Here is a 21,822-nt window from a genome sequence, read left to right as displayed (position 1 = left end):
GTCATCACTTAGCCTTCCCCTTTTTCTGACTCCCGTTCCGTTTTTCCTGGTGTTTAGTGAGCGGCCAAAAGGATCTTCTACGATGTATATACCCCTAGAAAGTACGAGCGGTGTTTATTTGAGCGTATTGTGATTTCACCACCAATGACAGAAAAAGGTACAGTCGGTAGAAAGAAAGATTCTTCAGAGATAATTCTGAAAAATACATACGGAATACCAGCTTCCGAGAATGTCCAGCAGGGGCACGACAAAAGGTACACGGCCCTGACAGGCCACCCTCTCCTTGGGCACCTTGGTCACCTAGGGGACCTACCTACCTATCTATGCATGTAGTTGTACATCCAAATCCAATTAAAACGAGAGGGGTTCGGTCAATAAAAAGAGGAAGAGGAAGAGGAAGAGAGAGAGAGAGAGAGAGAGAGAGAGAGGCTGGGGAGAGGGCGAGTATTATCCTATCCTATCCTTCCGATTCTGACTCGTCTCGACTCGTCACGATGATTCATGTAGTATAGTCGAGGTGAATTATTCAATTTGCCAAATCCCCCCTGGATTCCTACATGGTCTCATTTCAAATCATTATTCTTGAAAAGTTTCCGTCGCCGCCGAGGTTCACATCCCCGTTCGAGTCCCGCCTTCATTCGTGGTTTCATGGGATTATCCCAAGGTACCTAGCCTAGCCTAGAAAAGACTCTCTGACACTGGGAGAGGAATAGATGTCCAGACAATGCCCTGAGAGGGAAAACCCTTCCTTACTACCATTATTTCAACTCTTGAGTGGTCGACGGGCGGGGAAAATACCCATCCCGGCATCTCGGGTTGGAATCATCCGCTCATTCATCGTACAAGAGATGCAGTGTGGTCGGGATGGGCGACTCCTTGGCATTGGCGTCGAGATAGATCTTGGCCTTGACGCCCGCGATGTCGTGCTCAATGACGCTGAAGCGGCCCAGTCGACCGGCGGCGCGGCGCAGGTTCTTCAGCCGGAACACCTCCTTGAGCGTGGCGACCAGGGCGGGTCCGACCAGTCTGGCGCCGAAGCAGTAGTGCATGCCGTGCCCGAGGAGCGTGTAGGACGACATCGGGCGGTGCGGGTCGATCTTTTCCGGGTTGGGGAAAGCCACGGGGTCCATGGCCGCCGAGGACGTGGCGATGAGCACGTACTGGCCGGCCTTGATGTCGACGGGGCCGCGGGCGCCGTCGTCAAATGTCACGTCCCGGGAAGCCACGCGGGGCAGACCGGGCACGACGCCGGCGTGGCGCATGCCCTCGAACACGAACCCCAGCAGTTCCTTGTCCGAGGCTTCGTCGTCCTTTTGCGCGAGCTCCACGATGCGCTTTTTGTATTGCGCGTATTCGTCGCGGAGGTAGAGATCGATCAGCAGGGATGCTTGTTGCGTGATGTTACCCGCGACAGGGGCACCCATGCCGATGCAGTCACCCACGATGTCGCCAATGTCCAATCCTGTCTTGTTCATGGCGTGGTAGAACCGGTCCGCATCCGGCCCAACTTCATACGCAGAGCCCTTGGCGAGCCAGTCCACAATGTACTCCGTTACGCCCCGTTGGGTCCGGAGATGGGCTGTAAAGATCTGCCTCAGGATCGGCGCAACCGTCTCGGCCGTCTCCCTTAGCTTCCACTCATTAACCGGCAAGATGTTGAAGCTCTGGTACATGAACAGCACCAGGTAGATATCAAACAGCTCCGGAAGGGTAACCAGGCCGCGTGGATGGGCGGCGTCCTTGATCGGAATCGCGAAACGGCGGGCGAGCCACATGATTGGCGTGACGTTGCAGACGTCTCGGACAATGTCAATCGACCGTCGATGATCCGGATACTTGAGCGTGCTCTTGTGGATCAGGCTTCTGACCGTCTCTCGAAAGTATTTTGTAAGATTCGCCTCAAAATTCTCTTCGAAAAAGGCCTTGTGGAGGATGACAGAACGTGGGTCGTGGCGTTTCTGATCGTCCCAGCCGATCATGAATTCGTGGCCGTCGGTGCAGTTGCGGATCGCGGCTTGATACATGACGTGGAATGTTTCTCGATCTTCAAAGGCCTTCTTGACACCTTCTTGAGTGTGAATACCTACTAGCTTCATCGCATTTGGTCGAGGTCTCGCAAGGTCATACTTGGCCAGCACTTTGTTGCCTTCAAGTATGCCCTTGACAGCCTCAGGCGTGTAGAACGGCAGCAAAGCATAGGTTGATGTGCCGGTAAACTCCCCAGGGAGGCCGTTGAAGATGAGCTTGGACAGTATGCCTCCGTACGCGCCTCCGGGGAGATCGGCAAGTTTGGACACGCCCCAATTGGTGAGGGTGTTGCTATTGAAGTCGTAGGTGAGGAAACGGTCGCCTCGCACCAGGGCCACGGCATCATCCAGGATGCCACGTCCAGTGGTTTGACCTGGACAGACACCACTTCCAGGCATCGGTGGCTTGGTGCACTCGGCCTGCAGACCCGGATATAGTTCGAGATTGTCGATGTGGCCATACAGAAGCTCGGCTGCTCGAGAAATTTCCGGGTCATCATTCCACTCCGAGAAGCTCTTGTACGCCGTCAAGTTGAGGTATTTCCGGAATCTAGCAATACCTGTCAGCATATCTGCAGTGGTCACATCAACAGAATCTCGATGGTGATATGCTCGGACTCACTCGTTCAACGTGCAGGTGTTAAATATCTCCCTCGCCTGAAGCTGGCCCATGAGATCCACCACCTTCAGGCTTGCCGGTGTGCCCTTAGCACCAAATGCGTGGGCTGGCTCCTCGATGCAGTCTTTGATGAGGCGGCCAAGATCGGCGTCGTCGAACCTTCCATCAGGGCCACGCTTTAAACCTCCAAATGTCCATTCGCTGGCAGGCTTCGACATCAAGTCCGTTGTGATTTTCTCCGTCATCTGCCAGAAGAGCCGCGGCGTCATCTCGTCCACGGACTTGATCTGGGAAAGATTCCGACTAATCACATCATCCATCCATTTCGCGTCGGCGGCGCTGAGTGCGGCGTGCCAGTGGTAGAGAACTGCAAACTCCACTGATACGACATTACCCGAGCCTCTCTCTACTCGTCCCTGTGCAGACTTGATCTCCTCACCCAAGTTGAGAGACCACTCGGAATTAGCCCGTGGCGTATTCAGAATGGCGGCAACGTAGTCTCTCAGCACGACGGAGGCGAAGAAGCCGATGTTGATGTTTCTGCTCAGCTGGAAAATGTCTTCGTCTTGCCTGTGGGGTGTCAGTCAGTTGTACGACCTATCACCGTTACCATCTCGGCGAGGCGAATCTCTTACGCTTTCTGTTTTTCTTCTGTCAGACTATCCCATTGACCATAACTTCCCTGCTCATTGATGGACAAGAGCGTTTGGGCGATGTGATTGTGGTTTCTGGAAAACATCATCAGAACAGCAATGACGCCCGGTGGCATCAGCATGATCCTCTCCGAAGCGATCGAATCTGGGTAGATGAGTCCATTCTTGTACGTCCGCACTCGCTTCTGCTCCTTGCTCGTGTTTCCGTAGAGCGTGCTCAGGTCGACGTAGCTGGACGTCTCGTTGACCCATTTATTGTCCCTTGAAGTTTGGAAGCACTCATGAATGACGACTGTGGCGAAGGAGAAGAACAATCTGTTCAGGCCGGATGGGTGCTTGCGGAACTCTCCTTCTTTCCGCCTAAGCAGATATTCAAAGACTAGTTCCACGTCCGGTAAGTTGGGGCCCTTTGGTTTCACGGGCGGCACGCTTCGGCTGTAAGGGGACCCTGCCTTTCCCAATTCAGGGTCCCAGAGATTATTGTTACCTCCGTCGTGCCTCCTGTATCTTGTCGTAGGACCAGCTGTGGTACCTGGTGGGTGAGGCAAGTCATCCCACAGCATTTTGATGAACCGACCAGCAGCATTGGCACCTAGTCCGCTGTTGGCAGGGAGAGACTGAAGCATGTGCACGCCATGTTCGAGTAACAGCTCTTTGTCATTAAGCGGTTCTCCTGACACCAATGTGTTGAAGGCCTGAACTAAAGTCGCCGCGTTGTCTCGTCCAAGGTGAGTCAAATCATGGAGTAGCGACGTCTGCTTCACCGAGGGCGTTGCTGCAGCCTCAGCATCGGACCGGCCATCTGGGGCGGTCGGAGCATTTTGAAAAATGGTTGCTTGTAATTTGTGCAATTGTTCCATATCGGCAGAGTTCTTGTCGGGACGCCTCAGCTTTCAACCTTTAGACGAGGAATAAGACGACCCGAACGACCTGAGTTGCAAAGGTGGGAGAGCGGGGATAAATACGCTCGGGCAGAGGGGAGCAGCCATGGCGGAATGTTCTGCATGTGCAGCTGAAGGAGGACATGCGCAATAGCAGATGAGTGGAAGAAGGTATTTCTCAGACGTGTCTAGACTGACCGAATCCGGTGAGGGTTGAGGTTGTCCATGACAATCTGGGCGTACTCACGAGGAATGGCATCCAGTGACGGGACAGCTGCATGCCGGTTTCCTGCTGGTGTGATGGTTTGATGTCAATATTGCCCTATGGGAAGCTCGACAAACATCGCTAGCCCAGAACACTTTTCAGCTCGGTGGACCAGCAGGGTCTTTTGAGTGGCAGCAGCAGGTCACACAGGCAGCCACCCAAACAGTTGTCCAGAGGCAGATCGCACGATCAAGACGCAACGGAGCGTTTGGAGCTCAACCAGCGGTCAGTATTGACTGAGTGATCGTCTGTGAATGTTCTGTTTTCGTTTGCGGCGCCCATTGTCACGCGTCGGAGCGAAAGCTGGTACGGTTTGACTGAATTCTCGCAGGCATTTCATGTATGTTTCCTCTAGCTCTTCCCATCTTCCGCCACAGGATTCAAGCACCGCAATCCTTGTCCCCACAAAGCCTGATTCGTCTCTGAGGAAAGGGGGCATTGGAGCCATGATCTTGTTCGCGTTAAGCAGCTTCGGCTGTCGACTCGGTTCGCTCCGAAGGTCTTGGCTTCGCACCAGTTTGTGAGGCGAGCGGGTGATCCCTGGGGATTGGGCATTGGTGAGACGACAGATGGGTAGCAAACATCGCTTGAGCTGCAAATGCGCAAGGGGATGTCGGACAGAGACAAATTTGTGCGGATGGGGTTTGCATGTCACAATCTCGAATAGGACATTGATGTTTGAACATGAAGGCCACAGACTCTCACCACGCCACCGATGATGAAACGCAGAGCGACGTGGGATCCAGAAGGTCCTGTTAAGTCAGTGAGGTGTGTTGGCATGCGGCGTGTTCAATCCACTTCACGGCACCCCGCAGCCACTGCCCCCAAACCCCCATTTTATCTCAAACCGCCTACAATATCCAAACAGAGAGGGTTTGAAGATTTGAATGTCTCAGCCACTGGGATTTCAGAGGCCTATGCTAGATACACGATTGATCTAAATAGATTCGTATCGAACAAACCCGATGCAGTGGCTTTTTTAAGTCTGCCAATGGCACAGACCTCTTGCTCCCCGCCATCGCTTATGCACCAACCAAAACACCACGACCAGCTAAATTGATCGAGACAGCATTGCCGTAGAGGATGCTATTCTGGCATTGGAGCAAACCGTGACATCTGCCGCAGCTTCCGCCCGTATCTGTAGAAGAGGAATGGAGCCGGGATCGCCAGCACGCACAGAAAGCCGAGGACGCTCGTCGCCCATGGCGTACCCAAAGATTTATACATGCGTGGTGCCGCCAAAGGGAAGCCGGCGGCCACCAGGCTCCTCACGATCGTGCTTGCCGCCATCGCACTGGCGGCAGACTGGAGGTAGATGTCCACGAGAAATGCCACGGCATTGGTGAAAATGAGCATGATGCCACTCCCAATGAAAAACCCTGCGATGATTTGTGGCACGGGGGAGATGTGGCGTGACGAAGTCCAGGCGAAGAAGAAAAGGCCGACTGGGAGAATCAGGCTACCGAGCATGACCAACGGTAAGCGGTCCTCAGGCAGGACCGAGCCACGAGCCAGCAGCCTGGGACGATAGTATCGTTTCGAATACACCGCCACCCCAAGTGAGGATACCACTACACTCGTCAGAATGCTCAAAAACGGGAGGGACCCGGTACGAGGATCCCAACCTCGACCCTGGACGAAGCTGTATGGAAAGGCGAAAAAGGTCAGATAGAGGATCCCATAGACGATGGCAATGTACAACGCCATGACCATGAGCATCGGCTCGACGCAGAACATGATTGCCGGCTTGAACATGTACTTTCGGACGAACTCGGAAAAGGCTGGAGCTGGCTTGCTGATCTGTCTACTCAGTGCTGACGAGTCTTGTGCCAGTCTGAGTTTCTTGTTTGCTCGTTCTTGGAGGGTTGGCCCGTATGTCTCAGGGACGAAGAGGAATGCAGGGATTCCCACGGCGACGCCGAGAATGAGAGAAACCCAGCCTGTCCAGTGCCAACCAAGACTGCTTTCGGTGAGAAGGGCGCCAAATATGGGCCCTAGAGTAGGACCTACGTAGACAGCCACTGAGTAGACTGCGGTTGCGACACCACGCTCCGCGGGTTCCCAAAAGTCCGCGTAGGTTGCACCAACCAGGACCTGTGGCGAGGCTCCGAAGCAGCCGGCTAACAAGCGACATACCAGCAGTGCAGGGAGGTTGTTGACCACTCCGACCGGGATTTGGAGGAGTGTCCACACGAAGAAGGCCGAGAAGAGTGGTAACCGACGTCCTTTGAATTCTGACAAGGGTCCTTCAAATACCACCACCCTCAGGTCAGCACAACTCGAAAGAGACATAGATGACAGGAGTCTCAATGGACACGGAGAGAAGAACATACCCCAAACAATAGGACCCACGGCAAATCCCAAGACATAAAGCGACACCCCCAAGAGTGACACCGTTTCACTGACGTGGAACTCCTTGGACGTGACGGCGATAGCTGAAGACCACACCGAGCTGGCAAACGTGACGGCCGTGGTCATCAACGCCAGAAGAGTGGTTATGACCCATTTGCGCCATACTGGGAGATCGAACGGACTGTCAAACGGTGCGAGGGCTTCCTGGTCGCCGTCGTCTTTGGCAGCGTCTTTCTCATGCGGATCGTGTTCGAGGCGTAGAGTAAATGTCCCAGTGTCTTCGAGGTCGACTGACATGCTTTGCTTCCAGACAATACATATTGACACACCACAGACACAACTGTTTCTTTTTGAAGGTGTAAAGAGCAGATTTGAAGTCGTAGTTGTCCGCCAGATGGTGCTGGTGCTATCCTGTTTTTGGAGGTTGGTGCCGTCTTAGCCGGCAAAGGGCGCAACGAGCATTCTCCACGCCGAGGCAGATCACCAATTGCTCCTCACTGAGGTCCAGATTGACTTCGACGCCACCAAGAGGGGGGATTGTGCGATGAGTAAAAGACGGTCTGTCGGTGCCGAGTTTAATAGCCGGTGTCGCATTGCTAGGGTGCCAGGATATGCCCCGGTTACATGTACAAGAAGTTTCGGTGTCCGGCCGACATCACCGCTTCGCTCCAGATGGTACGCGGACTTGTCGAGAGGATGACGAAATCGGCGCCAAACTTGGACGTATACGAGATAGTTATACCGTTTACCAGTATAGGAATCCGTGGGTGGAACTGTGCCACGCCTTGGCTGATCCTTGCGGCGGGGCCAATGAGGCTGATGAAGCTCATCAGCCTCATTCACGACTCACTCACTACCTTGATTGGCTTCAACTGATCTCTGTACTCGACTCACTCTACCCCGCAAACGACAAGCCAGCTCGACTAGTTACGATGCCTCAACCTCCTACCTCGAACAAGAAACCCCTAGAAATTTGACCCTCTCTGTTGTGAGGGCACCACGCGCAAACCGCGCCCATGCTACTGTACCTTCTCACCCAAGATCCCGAGTGCGGACAAGACTCTGTCCAAATTGAAGGACGTTATTGGAAGCTGGCTGCCCATGACTTGGACGCTCCTGATGCTGAAGACATACGATTCACCTGCGTCTCCTACACATGGGGTGCGGAAAGAGAGCGCAGTCCATTTCACCGCGACTACCAGATTTCCGACCGCACAATACCAGCATTGAGTGCCGTTATTCAGCACCGCCCATCTTGCACTCGATTTTGGATTGATGCATTCTGTGTACCTGTCGACGCGCCGGAGAGGATTCACACCTTGGAGAGCATGGGATTTATCTACTCCCGGGCAGATGAAGTCATTGTCGTCCTTTCCACGGCCGCCCGCCCTGTCCTCGAGCAGATGAGCACTTCCGACCGCGTCGATTCGGTCTATCTCGACGTTTTGGAGAAGGAGGAGTGGGTGTCGAGGGCGTGGACGTACCAGGAGGCGGCGAACAGCAAGGTTCTTTCCATCACTTGCGAGGAATCCTGCGGGGTCATCGTCCAAGGCAGTCATTTCCTGAACTGCCTTGGTTACACCCTCACTCACCTCGACGACTCGGCCTCTGTTGCCAACGATAAGAGGGAGAGATACCCACGTCTCGACGCGTTTGAGGATCTCATTGCCGAGCACATGATTGCCGGGTACCTGGAACGCCCTGCTTTGCAGGTCATGTCGAACATGGACCGTCGCACCCAACACCGTGACGAGGACCATTTCTACGCCATGATCGGCGCCATCAGCACCGCGCGTGCCAGCTCCTGCGCAAACTTGGATCCTTCCGAGGCATTCATGTCCCTTTGCGAGAGGAAGGGTGACTACTCCTTCATCTATTCGGTTGCAAAGCGTGACTCGACGCCGTCGAAACGCTGGCGTCCTGTGCCAGGAGATCTCCCTTCCATTCTCCCCTGGCATTATTATGGCGAAGGGCAGCCGGCTCACGAGGAGGCCGGCTCGTTATATTTGGACCTGATGCTTCCGCTCGAGATCTCGCCAATCAACGAGGACGGAAAGAAGTTTGTGCAACAATGGCTTGCCTCGAGCAAACTCGGTTCTACTGGGCCCCACGATTCGCTCCAAGAATCAGCCTATGCTGCCCTTCGAACCATGGGTTTCCAAGGCAGTCCGGAATGCGTGACCACTACGCACGGCTTCTTTTTTCCCGCCGACACAATCCCCATGGAGGAGGAACCCACCATCTTGGTCGCAACTGGGGTCCGGTGGACTTGCGGTGCCCCAGGCCTTGCTCGCTGCATCGGAGATGTAGAAAAGTATATCCCTGGGGTGTTTTTCGGCCGCGTCGACGACGCAGCTGCTGTCTCAGTCAAGGTATCCTGAGTGATGGATCGTGAAGATGTCAAGGATCTCGTCGTGTAAGAGGGCCGAAAGGTGCTGACCTGTCTAGGTAGGCTCTGTTTGAAGTGATTTACCGTGTTACCTCCATTGTCGCATGGAAGCTGCATCGTGGCGTGTTGGCCTACCTGGTCTTGTGCCCGCTGTATAATCTCGACAGACGTCCCGGGAATGTCAGCAGAAGGCAAAGCCCATCCACAGCAGGTCGACTGAATAGATTCCGTGGCTCCACCACATGCCCATGCTGACGACACGGATGCATCTACAAGACGCACATGCAAGACACAGACAAACCCCGCCTTTCGGAGCCATGCCTCCGACTCGGATCCTTTCCCCTTCGCTCTCTCACTCACATGACAACCTTGATTAGAGCCCGCACATCTGAATGTATAGGTAATCAACGACGTTAGCGCTGGCTCGTACGTCAATGCCACACACGGCGTCTGGGACGGTTTGCGGTTTGTGGTTGTCGCGCCAATGATTGATTCCCTCATCTCTCGTAGATTTATTGGACCATCGATCGCGTACCTATTTATGGACTGGGTATGATAAGGGTATAGGGTATAGACAACTCCATTATCCTGTAGACCTCTCGGTCCTGCGGAGTGACTTTCCATCCTGCCCTTTACACGGCGTTAACTTCTTCCCCCGTGTCTCTCGTTTCTGGCCTTGTCTCTCTTTTCTCGGGGAAGTTTTTGAACCAGAAACTATATGAGCTGCATTCTTTAGTGGTGATCAGGGCCCTGCTCAATAAAGATGGTCTCCACGAGCGACATCCTCCTCAACAACACCTCACTGCTCAGTCCCGGCAGCGGCCCCGTCTGCGCGCTGGTCGGGTGCACCGAGGGAATTGGGCTGGCGACGCTGCACGCGGTGCTGCGCCACACGTCGGCGCCGACCATCTACCTCGTCGGAGAAACTGCGCGCCTCGAGACGCTCAAGACTTCGGTCCAGAGCCTCAACGCGGCCGCGAACATTGTCCCGATCGCTGGCGGTGGCGCCGTCTCCGACGAGGACTCGAATCTGGTGTCATATGCGCAGGATGCTGCGCGGGAGATCGTCGCTTTGAACCCGGCCAGGCTGGACCTGTTGATCATGTCTTCGACGACGTCGTCGTCGTCGTCCCTCACAGGAAAAGGCATCGACCGCATCATCTGCGCCGAGTACTACGCGCGCATGCGCATCCTGGTCACACTGCTCCCGCTCCTGCGCCTGGCGGCGTCTCCTCGCGTCGTCACCGTCCTCGCCGGCGGACGAGAAGGGTGGGTCAACGTGGACGATCTCGGCACGACACGGACGACAGAACCCTCCACCACAGCCGCCGCGGCGACCATGACGACGCTGTTCTTCGAACACCTCGCCACACAGGCCGAGAACGACAAGATCGTCTTCCTGCACGTCAATCCGGGCGTTGTCTTCGGGGGTATCGACACGAGCGTCGACGAGGCTGGCGAGAGAGTCCTCTTCGGCGCGACGAACGGACGGTTCCGCCGCGTCCGGGACCCTGAGCGCGCAAGGGGCACGCTCATCCAGCAGGGCAGCAATGGCGTCTTGGGTAGCGGCGTGTATCTCGTCAATGGGGACTCGAGCGTCGTCGAAGGCGGCGGGAACGAGGAGTTGAAGAGGTTGAGAAGTGACGCAGGTGGTAATGCCGCGCACAAGGTCTGGAAGTATACCATGGGGCCGAGTGTGTAGGGATTGAAGAAGTCCGTTCTGTAAGAGAATCGTGATCTGTATGTGAATGACAGGGGGTTCTCTCATATACTACCTAGGTACCTACCTAGTAAGTATTGGTTTGGATACCTATATAGGTAGGTAGCTAGCTGGACAAGTCACGTTGCAGACACAGATACTGACACCGTGGGCGCTGGTTGTTTAGCTTCGCAGCACATACACCGCTCGATAGGCAACACACAGTATATACGTGCTAACTTCTCAGCAGGACAGTGCCCCCGTCACTTTGCGAGGTTTGGTGTGGAGCAGTACCAGGCACCAGGTACGCACCGTATAATCGTATAGGATCGTGAGGCGCGTGCGTGGGTGAGCCGATAGGAAAAGATTTGAAGAATATTTCAAAGGATCTTCGGGTGATGCTCTTATGCGAGATCGACTACTGCTCAGGGGTCAATAGATTCATCCCACGCACATCGGTTGTGCCCGAGGTCCTTTTCACACAAGTCCAGCACGTAGTCACACAAGTTGATCCAAAAGATGCGTAAGATCGTATCATATCATTCGCCTACGCCAAAAGACAGACTGTACCAGCAAAGCACAGACATCAATCCAGCGTCGCTTCCTGAACAAGATGAACCTCTCGCCAGTTGCGCTCGATCGTCCCGGTATCCATATTCGCTCTCCAGACACTCAATTGCCATCGGGGCGACCCGTCCCGCGATGTTTCTGCCAAGTGGAACTGGATGGGGAAGACGAAGAACATGCTATAGGCGCGGCGGCGGGTCTTCTGGTTGAATGCCTCCAGCACCGGGCCGTATCCATCCCTGGACTCCAGCACCTGCCACACGTGCAACATGACATTCGCGTCCGAGAGCTGGTCCGAGCCCGCCTGCTCGGGAATGGTGATCGTCCAGCCCTTGGGGTTCGGCGCGAACGTCGCCGTCTGTAGATTGGGGAATTTGTCCAGGTTGAGTTCCCACGTCGCCTCGAGTTCAAAGACATTCAGTCGCACGTGGCGCACGTGGCTCAGACTGTGCAGGGCGTTCATCCTGTTCACGAACGAGTGCAGCGCTTGCTGGCAATGGAGCTCCCACATGGCCATCTGGATAAAGACATGCTGAGCCTCACGTCTCACTTGGCCTGGCGGCGCAGACCTCAGCAGCCACTGGTGGTCTGCGCGGTAAGGCCCCGTCGCGTCCGAGAAGCAGTAGCAGCCCGACTTTGCGGTCACGGCGACCCGGTTACCATTGAAAGCGTGTGCAAAGACTTCCCATCGGATTTCCGCAGGCAGCTTCATCAATTGTGAGATTACATCTGCGAGCCGCCCGTCGCGAGTTTCCAGGGGAAAGAAGTATGGCCGCGCATTGAGGGTGTGGAAATATGTGGTCTCGGCTACCGCTGACTCGGACATGGCGCTGAAATGCTGACTACAAGAAGTGGCATGGACATTCAGCTGTTACATCGTGGTCGCACCGGAGATGCTTGAGCTGTGAAGATGCTGGCTCCGGTATATCATGCTATGGTAGTGTTGGGACGAGGTACAGAAGAAGGCTGACTGATAAGGACAAGACGAGGCGAATATGGTGCGCCGTAGAACCTGCTACGGTGACGCAAATGACCACAAATAATCACGTGACATAAGCCAAAAAGAGTACCAAGTATGTATCATACATATAGATACTTGATGGTAGACTGCATTTGAATATTGATACAGGAGACACACCCAATCCTGCATAGATAACCCGAAAGTCTTTCTCTATTTCTCATCCATGGAGATCTATCCAATCCGTCCAGCCAGAGCCTGGGAGTCGAAAGATGATTCGAGAGTCGCGCCCCCAGCCGAAGATGATTGTGCTTCCCACGTTGATAGTACAGTTGAACAAATTGCGTAGATACCAAGCTATAATATGGCGAATCCGAAAGTGTTGCATAAACTTGCGGACAGTCCAAGTCGTGTTCCACCATGGCTTCATTCAAATCATGGCTCGTAGCATTCGGAGCAACGCCCATAGTAATCATAAGATTTGACGTTGGTAATTCGCAAAGAGGACCTGCCCCTTGTTGTGCATATTGGGCCATCCTTCAGCAGCGTAGCTTCAAGCACGAGATACACTATACACCTCTTCTGCCGGAATATAGATCTTGTCTTGACCGACTGTGTGAAAGAGCCTTCGGGTTGTGCGGGTGCCTCATGTGATGGAGCTTGTCGTGGAAAACATCCTCGTCATAGTCTATTGTCTTCGGCAGACTGTCGACACGAAGTGGACGTCCGCCAGTAGCAGCAGATGACAGATGACTTAACATGGCAATGTCCTGACTGGATGGCTTCACAGCGGTCGAGCGGTGCTTTGGTTTGACAGAACGAGACTCTCTCGGTACGGCGGGCACTGGAGGCAGCTCTCGATTCGGGGGCGGCTTGGAGGGTGGAGCGGGAGGCCGAGGAAAGTACTTCACCCCCTCATCTGAGGAGGCGCTCGTGCTGTAATTTAAGTAGGTGAATGCGCCTGTCTCGATCGACTCACCGAACGACAGTCTCGGGTCCACTTGACTGTCGTTATTGTGCCAGTTATTCCAGTGCTTCTGTCGGGGTGTGTCCAACTCATTGCTCCAAGGTACCCGATTGGCAGGGATAGCTACCTCTGCGCGTCGAGCACTTCGGTGTAGAGAATGATCGCGGGAGCGCGGACTGTCTGCCACCACCGTGTCGGAGACGCCATCAAAATTGAAGGACAAGAGTGAACTGACGGAAGTCGTGCCGGGGGTCGGGGTTGTGCTTGGAGGGGTATGACTGAGGGGCGAGTGAATTATTGGAACATCGAGAAGCATGGTTTGCTCTTGAGGCTGCCTTTCCTCTCTTGCTGTGGGTCGTCGATCTCGAGATCCTTGACGAAGGGTCCTCCCTGGACTGTAGTCATTAGATCGTCCTTCAATAGATTTTTCTGAAGATTTCTTTTCCCGGATTGGCGTATTCCTAGATCCTGCACTGCTCTCTGCTCTCTGTTGAGCTGCGCAATGGAGTCTATCGACACTGGCAAAGCGACGAATAAGGTCACCTAGTTTCTGCTCGAGCTGAGCGCTAGTCAGACGTGCGAGCGGATCTCGCTCGAGGCACTGAAGAATGAGCTGCACGATAGGGCCGACGGCATGATATACCTGACCGTCATTCTTTTTGGCTTTCTTTTCAGCTTCATTTTGGAGGCCTTGGGCCCAGAGGAAGACCTGGCCAAGGTTGGCGTGGAAGCTCGCATCAGCCAGGCCTCCGCCACGGCCAGCCATCCGATTTTTGGCAGATCGAGCCCGCGAGAATGAGCTATAGCTACGCTTGCAGAGAAGGTTCAGGATGTCCATTATCACAGCCGCAAGTGAAAACACATCCGAGGCGTACATGTCGTGCTCGACCGACTGCCAGGTCTGAACAACAGCGCTTCGGCCTTCTGGCGCCGAGACGAAAATAGGACTGTTAAGCGAAGGAGCCTTCCGGCCATTCGAACTGGTAGAAGACAGAATCGAGGGTGCCCTCCCTGGGACGATCGGATCATAGGTAGGCCGTGCTGTATCTTGGGTTACCACGGATCTGGTGTCCGTTGGAGACCCCAAGTCCCTACCGCGACCAGCAGACTGAGGCGGTGCATCAGGACCGATCGCTGCGCTCAAGCGAAGCCTTGCATAGCCTCCTTTTGAAGTGGGTTGAAATGTATAAGTTGCTCCCGACGAAGCCGACCTGCTTCTCGCAGAATTGTTGCCGTCTGAATGGTTCTGTCTTGAAGGGTTTCCACCCGCCTTCCGGCCAGATCGTCCTCCAGATGGAAGCGAGAGGGCAGCGGAGCCAGTGCTTTGAATTGTGACCGCTCGCTTCCATCGCTCGGGCGGACCGTATTGATATGCTTCGATGTCGTCATGGCGAGGTCTGTGACGAAGCAATCCGTCTCCGTCCAGCAACCCCAAGGAGATGGAGAAGGAGTTGTCAATTTGAATATTGGAGGGGCGGATACCTCCGTGGAATTCGCCGTTCTCGTGCAGCCATGCTAACGCGCTGGCAATGCAGTGTGGCCAATTGATCAAAATACGTCGTCGCTCAGGCTTTGGGAGGGCACCAAAGCTTTTAGGTGTATCGGTGAGGAATGTCTTGAGGGTCCATTCGGCTGCTGGGGTGGAGATGACATTGAACACCCCTTGATAGAGATAGGAGCCATAGACAGACACGATGTGTTCGTGACACAGCCTTCTGCTCGCAGCGATTTCATTCAGAATGTCCTCCTCGCTGAGCGGTCCCTCGAGGAGGATGCGGCGGCGTACAAAGACCCTCTGATTGTCTGACGGTAACCGCACTCGATCGGTGCCTTCGTGACTAAATGAGAGAACCACCGATTTCAAGCTGACAGGGACGACAGGGACTGCCTCTTCATCGGCATAACGGATGTGCTCCCCCTCTCCAACAACACGTGTAAGGAAGCGGAACTGGTTCTTGTAGAAACGTTTATCCAAGGACCTATCCGGCTCATAGGATAGCCGAAGATCGGGAACCGCTTGCTCGATGATGGGTAGATCTTCGTCGTCGTACGAATCGTCGATGATGCCAAAGATTTGATCGGGCACACCGGTAGCTACCAGTATGAGGAAGAAGCGTTTTGCCCTGGTCAAGATCCAGTCCAAGTAGGTATCATCGGTCAGATCGCCTCCGAAATACAGAGGCCGCTGAAGATATTCCTGTTCATCTGCGCGGAGGTGCGAATGAACATATGCGGAGGTGACGGTTTCGTCCACACGCTCATCTGTCCACAGCGACATGATTCAGACGCTTTGTCCTCATGAGCAGGTTGACAGGAAGAAGGCCAACGTGAGGTTTTGAGTCGGTGACTAGTAAGGAAGCCATAGTCTTATCGGAGAGCATCCGGCTTCGAAAACAGGGGCTTGTCGGCAAACACGTGGAAAGTGGGCAGCAGTCATCGTTAGCAGAAACCCAGCAGGGCTGTCAGGAACAGAAAGTAGCTGCAGTGCTTACTCTACAGGAGATGAAACCGGGGAATAGGCAGATATAGATCGAGGGACGGGAAATCCATATGTCTTATTTGGCTCAAATTGGGAACGTCAGATCGCTTGGATGGGGTGTGGAGTTCGAACGGTCTCGCATGGCCAGTGGCGGCGCCAGAGAGGAAAGAAGATAAAGGCATGAGCAAGGGTACAGGAGGAGGTAGGATGTCGAGTGGGGGGTCTAACCGACTACTCCAGTAGGTACGGGCGAAATACCTACTAGTAGATACACAGTTAGCAGGTCGCTGATAACATGAGGGGGAGTAAGACGGGGAGGGGACAAACAGCAACACAGAGACACCACAGACACACACATACACACACATCCTTATCTCGGCTTGAACAGGGGCAAAAGCAATGAGAAGCCCGTCTCTTTTGATCAGTTGATCCTTGCCGGCTCCCGGAAAGGATGGCATCTCCCTCCAGTGTATGCGTAGAAAGTAGATTTTGAGTTTTTCTCACCTCCTCCTTTTTTCATTCTGAAACACCTCTCCTCGTGCGCCGCTGACGGAGTGATGATGGAGGAGCGACAGAAGGTGGCCTGAAGTGAACGGTGTGCCAGACCGAATCGCAATGATTCCAAAGTCTATCTGGGGGTCGAGTGTTGGTGACAGGTGGACAGTGCTGTGACGAGGTCCAAGCTCTATCCAGGAGAGATCATGTCGTTTGCTCGGACTGGACGGATTGCGGCGGCGGCGGCGGCTGCATCGGTAGCGGGTGATATGATCAGGGGAGGGATGGACGGAGAGCAGACGATCGGATGCGGGATGGAGGATCGAGGATGCATGGCTCCTGTGGAAAAGGTGCCCAGGGCGCATTTGACTGGTTGCTTGCCAGCCTTATCAGGCATGAGAATGGATTTAAGCCTATTATCAGTTTAGTTACAAATAAAAGAAATGACAAAAGTCTCAGGGCCCCGAGTCGCGTGGGTCTCTGCATCCTGTTGACAGAAGCAACTTTGGCTCCCTTGATAACAGCATCACCGCATCACTACTCCTCGTTCCAATACTCGACAGGACGTCTGCCTCATACTAGTGATCGAGGCGACTTCCGCCTTCCCATGTTGTGGAGCTACGAGCACCATTACTCGGCACTTGTCCTTAGATCCTCAGAAAGAGAGTGGGACGATGGATTGACAATCCCTCCTGTCCTCTGAATCGAACACCACCGAGTCCTTTCCCTCCTATAAGACCCTCAACGGCCCGACACGTTTCTGGACTGAATTCCAAACTTTCTTCCCGGTACAGAGTTTGGCAATATTCTATAAGGCCCTCCGTCACTCTCCTCCGTACAGGGATCGCCTCAGGGAACAAACACCCCGCAGGACCTGAAACAGCATAGCAAACATTTGGACCAATACCAACAGGATATGATGTACGAGTAAAGAGCCAGGGGAATTATCACAATACGCACCTCATCACCGTTTACCGTCTCAGATATTGCTCACCGCCAGTTGTTACTTTGCTCACCTCTATATAGTTTGCCGAGTCTCGCTGACCAGTCTCCAGTTGTCATTGTTTTCGGCTCTGGGCAAATTCAAGTATCCCTGGTGCTTGTTTCTTCCAGTCCAGCAGTGGGAGCGCCACCCGCCTAATCATCGCGACCAAGAGAACTCAAAATGGTGCCATGGTGCCACCTGGAGTCTGAAGATGTTTAAGTCTCGCAAAATGTATCCTTGCAGGCCTGAAAACACCCCACATATACTTCCTCCCAGAGGGATGACAGGATGACAATTTAAGGGATGTCCCCCTCAACTTTGTTCCAACAAATACGTGCCTGAGGTATGGGTGCACCCAGCTTTCTTCAACCTCGAAGCTTGGCACAATTATCCATGGGGTGCACGAAAGGATCTTGAGGAACCAAGGTTGGAGGACTCCGTGGTTTTCAAAATATGCGGCGGCTGTGTTCAGGTCGCAGCACTGTGCTTGCTGTCCATCAACCCGCGGACGTGATCAAATCTAACCTAACCATCAAGCATGGCACATGATGGTCGCTCTGAGCTGCACAGACCATCCAGTGGCCGCTGCTCAGGTACAGACTGAGGTTTGCGACAACAAGATTGTCAAATCTCAGCCACATACTCTCCTCATGCACAGCATCCATCGCGAGACGGAAAACGGGTGCTCCCAGAAGTTGTGAGGTCCGGCTCTGCCCGGTGCTCGAATCAGTGTGACAGCCGTGCTTTCTGCACGGACAGCAGCGCTGATGATTCGTGACCCTAAGACCTTGCTTGCACAGACGCGGAAGACGCATGCTGATGAAACGCCCACACCCCAAATCCTCGAGAGACTTTGGGTGTCCCTGCTGTTGCCTGCAGGAACGCTACGAGGTACGAGGTACACATTCCTTCCACATGGCCTTCACCGCCCGTGCAAGCAAGGAGGAATGATTCGAGGAGAGGCTGAGGAATGCCCGAGTAGAAGGCTTTCCATGACAGATCATTGCCAAGTCCGCAGGCTTTGGCAAACTGGGGGGAGATTGGGCCCCCCTGATCGACAACCAGAGAACAGTCAGGCGCGAAGAATTTTCTTCGCAGTTCTTCTGATTCGACTATAGGGCTTAGGCACAACCCAGCTAACGTGTCAGTGCAAACAGCGGTCTATATGGCACGGAGACTACTGCGGCAGAATGTCCCTCGCAGAATGTCACACGGACCATGTGCAATGCAGCGACATGCAAAGCTCGTCCAAGCCTTCGTATAAGTCCAGCCTGATATCACCAGAATCACCGTATTCCTGGCGCCACCAGCGCCGAGCCCAGAGCTTTGTTCGGCAAATCAGGCAGTTCATCTGAGAGAAGCCGGATGAATTACGGTCTGGTCTACCGCCACAGGATTCCTCTGGCGCCTGGTTGCCCCAGCTTGGTGCTTAATAATAGCATCTCTCAAGGCTCGACACCGGTTACGAAGGCTCTCGTACCTAGAAGTCGTAAGCTCTGGGTTTATAACGGCAGAAGGCCAGCTATGCAAGGCCGAGGGATGCACTGGGGCAAAAAAAGAGCATAATTGTCTGGATGGGAATTCCCAGGGCACGGACCATCGAGAGGAAGCAAATGCCGCCCAAAGCTTACGGGCTTGAAGGTGATAAGTCGAAGTTTATGAGCTTTAGGTAAGTGCCTAATGGATCTCCAGACGGAGCTGTTTCCCCCCCTGCGAGCGGCCTACTACTAGGTACCAGACATCCATGACAGTATTTAGTACTTCGTATGTTACTTCGTACTGGTGAAGACGAACAAAAAACCCTAAGACACCTCATGCGCAACGGCCCAAGATGCTCCACTGGCATCGCTAAGTGCCAAAGTCCACCCCCCTCTTCTTCTCCCACCCCCCCTTTGCTGGACAGATGGACAGAAGAATTTTGAGGCCATGGCTAAAACAATAGAGTTTCCCCTTCTGCTGCCGAGGCCCCTGTCGTGGAATTGTGGCTCGTACGATCCACGAGGGTCTAGAACACGCCAACTGTCATCCTCAACCACCCCAATCCCAGGGATTGGCAACTCCACTGCAATGTTCTGCATAGCCAAACGCCTGTGCCTAATCCTCTCTTGCTCGTTGTTGGGCCTTGTTCGAGGTGCCCACGTAACTTTGGAGCTCGAAAAAAAATGGCGCGAAGGCTACGGTGTTGTACCTGCAAGTGCTCCAACCGGGTCTCCTTGACCGCGCCTCGCCCGCTCAAGGCCATCTGAGAAAGAAAATAGACCCTCACATCTGGTCGTACATGAGTCTTGTGGCCCGACACAGCCGAGTGCTTCCTCGACATCTGTTCTTCTTTGTTCGTTCACCAGCAGGTTTCCGTTTGGTCCAAAAGGGCTGTTTTCCAGAGCATTTGGTTGTGTGTGAGAGAGTGTGGCCAGTTCCCCTTGTCGTTACTCACTTTTAATTCTTGTCCTTCATTATTCATATTCCTCTCCCAGCACCCAGGTTAGGGTTCTTGCTTGCACTCTCCCCCGAGAATCCCAAACGCACCTTGGTTCCGATCGCCTTCGCCTTTCACGTTCTTGCCACGAGCGGATCTTCATGGGCTTACGATCTCTCCCCTGCCAATGACCTCCCAGCCTCTGTCGCTGGATAATGGCGTGGCCACTGTCTTCAAACCGCAACCGGTAGTTGTGCGAATACAAGAGCTCTCCCTATGTCTGTCAAGCGGAGACCGGTGCGATGAACCCACGCAGGGAGTTGTAAAAGTGTTCGGAAAATCGAGAGACGGTCTGAGGAATGGTTCAAGATCCATGCTGGACGGACTAGGATTGAAGAGACCAGACGAGGATATTGGGCAGGGTCAACAACGAACTACCCGACCCAAGCCACGGCGGAGGTCGTCGTCGTTAGGGTCACTGGAGGGTTTCAGCGTGGGCCATGACGACTACTTCAGTCGCAGGATTCAATCAGCAAGCATCTATAAAACCAGAAGTTCCGATGCCGCGGGGCCTTTGATGGCGCGGTCAGAGAAAGAAAAGCACTCAGAGATCTGTCACGATGTCATCAGAGATCGTTCAACGCTGCTAGACATTACTGCCGCTCCTATCAAAATCTCAGAACCATTACCCACGCCTGGGTGGTTCTACCCGTCCCAGATCCTTGGACAAGCGTTCAACGGACCGTGTGGGATTGTACCGCCCCTTACGCCTCCAGAGGATCTCGACTCTTTCAAATGGGAGACACCGTCACAGACAGATTCTAGTGGAGGTGCCCGCACGGTGTCAAGCTACGAAAGCGATTCAGGGAGCCAGAGACAAAGCCAGCCTCGCACAAGTTCCACATCTCGTCCGTCAGAGATACGAATGCCAGAACCGTCAAACATGTCGCGGGACGAATCGAGCCGGTTGAATTGGCTTGAACGAGCTTGCCAGCATCTTGGTATGTCCTTCTCACTTGAAACTTGACGTGTTTACTGACTGATTTATGTGCAGTATCCTCTTCGGGGGATTCCACCAGTCAACAACAAATTCAAATGGTCGTCCAAGCTCTACCTTCCCAGCCAAGGTCAACCCATATGAGACCCATTTACGACAGAGTGGTTGAAGACGTGCAGAACCACTTCACATCCCCTCCATACATCACCATCACACACGCATATTTCCAAGCAATCAGCATGGACGAAGTTCCAGCCTCGCCTCCCGCAACACCAAATACCAACTATCCGAGCGACGATTACTTCCAGGATCATACTGTCTTTACGCATGCGGCCGTTGTTCCAGCGTATCATTCCCATGTGGCCACTTTCAGTGCCGTGGCTCCACGCCCATCGAACATTATTGCGGCTCCTAGTAGTATACAGATTTCGATTCTGGAACGGTACATTCCGCCTACGACGCCTCGGGAAGTGGAGGACTTTTTCACGTTGAGCAGGCGGTCTTATTTGGCGGACAGGCTATTGGAACTATCTTCGAATGATGGCTCGCTACTACTGATCTACCCGACGAAGCTGGGCGGACAAACATTTGCGAATCGATATATCGGACCGGTTATCGAGCCATTTCTGCGGCAATTTATCCTGCTCAACAACCTCTACACAGATATTGCGATTCAATTAGGTCGAATGGACGCGGTCGCAAGTATGAAGAGCTTTGAGGAGATGCAAACCATGCTATTAGCCATGTGCGAAGCTCTCAGTCATAGAGCCCCATCACGAGGGCTCCCAAGTCGATACCAGATTATCCACGCAGAAACCGCTGAGGTGGTGCTCGACCGCACCCTGTGGAAAGAGTGGTACATTGAGCAAGAGCAGCCGCGTCTACGACAGAACTTGGTGGATTATCATAAGAGTGGCGGGCGTATGCCAGCGAGAAGCGGTCGCATTGAAGTGACACCCGGCATGCTTGCAAGAGAAGTGGTTGATGGGATCCGCCAGAGTCGGGAGACAGCAGGAAATGTTGGCGTCGAGGTAGCCGTGTTTGTCGTTCGACGCACGACTGTCGTGTAACGT

The 21,822-nt window shown here is 53.9% G+C and overlaps 7 protein-coding genes across 7 annotated transcripts; 3 read left to right on the top strand and 4 right to left on the bottom strand.

The window, feature by feature from the left end:
* Positions 1-830: 830 nt before the first annotated feature.
* On the bottom strand, positions 831-4,159 carry AYO20_04433 (hypothetical protein; the record flags this gene model as incomplete). The annotated part of the gene is made up of 3 exons (XM_022642729.1): positions 831-2,577; positions 2,650-3,216; positions 3,282-4,159. 3 exons carry the CDS (start codon positions 4,157-4,159, stop codon positions 831-833), a joined length of 3,192 nt encoding a protein of 1,063 aa, XP_022501287.1.
* A 1,372-nt stretch (positions 4,160-5,531) lies between these two features.
* AYO20_04432 (hypothetical protein) lies at positions 5,532-7,094 on the bottom strand (the record flags this gene model as incomplete). Its single annotated transcript, XM_022642728.1, has 1 exon — positions 5,532-7,094. One exon carries the CDS (start codon positions 7,092-7,094, stop codon positions 5,532-5,534), a length of 1,563 nt encoding a protein of 520 aa, XP_022501286.1.
* Positions 7,095-7,813: 719 nt separating this feature from the next.
* AYO20_04431 (hypothetical protein) lies at positions 7,814-9,178 on the top strand (the record flags this gene model as incomplete). The annotated part of the gene is made up of 1 exon (XM_022642727.1): positions 7,814-9,178. One exon carries the CDS (start codon positions 7,814-7,816, stop codon positions 9,176-9,178), a length of 1,365 nt encoding a protein of 454 aa, XP_022501285.1.
* A 771-nt stretch (positions 9,179-9,949) lies between these two features.
* Positions 9,950-10,888, top strand: AYO20_04430 (hypothetical protein; the record flags this gene model as incomplete). The annotated part of the gene is made up of 1 exon (XM_022642726.1): positions 9,950-10,888. One exon carries the CDS (start codon positions 9,950-9,952, stop codon positions 10,886-10,888), a length of 939 nt encoding a protein of 312 aa, XP_022501284.1.
* A 583-nt stretch (positions 10,889-11,471) lies between these two features.
* Positions 11,472-12,278, bottom strand: AYO20_04429 (hypothetical protein; the record flags this gene model as incomplete). Its single annotated transcript, XM_022642725.1, has 1 exon — positions 11,472-12,278. The coding sequence occupies one exon, from the start codon at positions 12,276-12,278 to the stop codon at positions 11,472-11,474; it is 807 nt and encodes a 268-aa protein (XP_022501283.1).
* A 701-nt stretch (positions 12,279-12,979) lies between these two features.
* On the bottom strand, positions 12,980-15,655 carry AYO20_04428 (hypothetical protein; the record flags this gene model as incomplete). Its single annotated transcript, XM_022642724.1, has 1 exon — positions 12,980-15,655. One exon carries the CDS (start codon positions 15,653-15,655, stop codon positions 12,980-12,982), a length of 2,676 nt encoding a protein of 891 aa, XP_022501282.1.
* A 4,284-nt stretch (positions 15,656-19,939) lies between these two features.
* On the top strand, positions 19,940-21,819 carry AYO20_04427 (hypothetical protein; the record flags this gene model as incomplete). The annotated part of the gene is made up of 2 exons (XM_022642723.1): positions 19,940-20,753; positions 20,807-21,819. The coding sequence occupies 2 exons, from the start codon at positions 19,940-19,942 to the stop codon at positions 21,817-21,819; spliced, it is 1,827 nt and encodes a 608-aa protein (XP_022501281.1).
* Positions 21,820-21,822: the final 3 nt, after the last annotated feature.

Source organism: Fonsecaea nubica, assembly GCF_001646965.1.
Source record: "Fonsecaea nubica strain CBS 269.64 chromosome Unknown Scaff23, whole genome shotgun sequence".
NCBI classification, from domain to species: Eukaryota; Fungi; Ascomycota; class Eurotiomycetes; order Chaetothyriales; family Herpotrichiellaceae; genus Fonsecaea; species Fonsecaea nubica.
The sequence above is the reverse complement of the archived record's forward strand: the minus strand, read 5'-3'. Positions and strand labels throughout refer to the sequence as shown.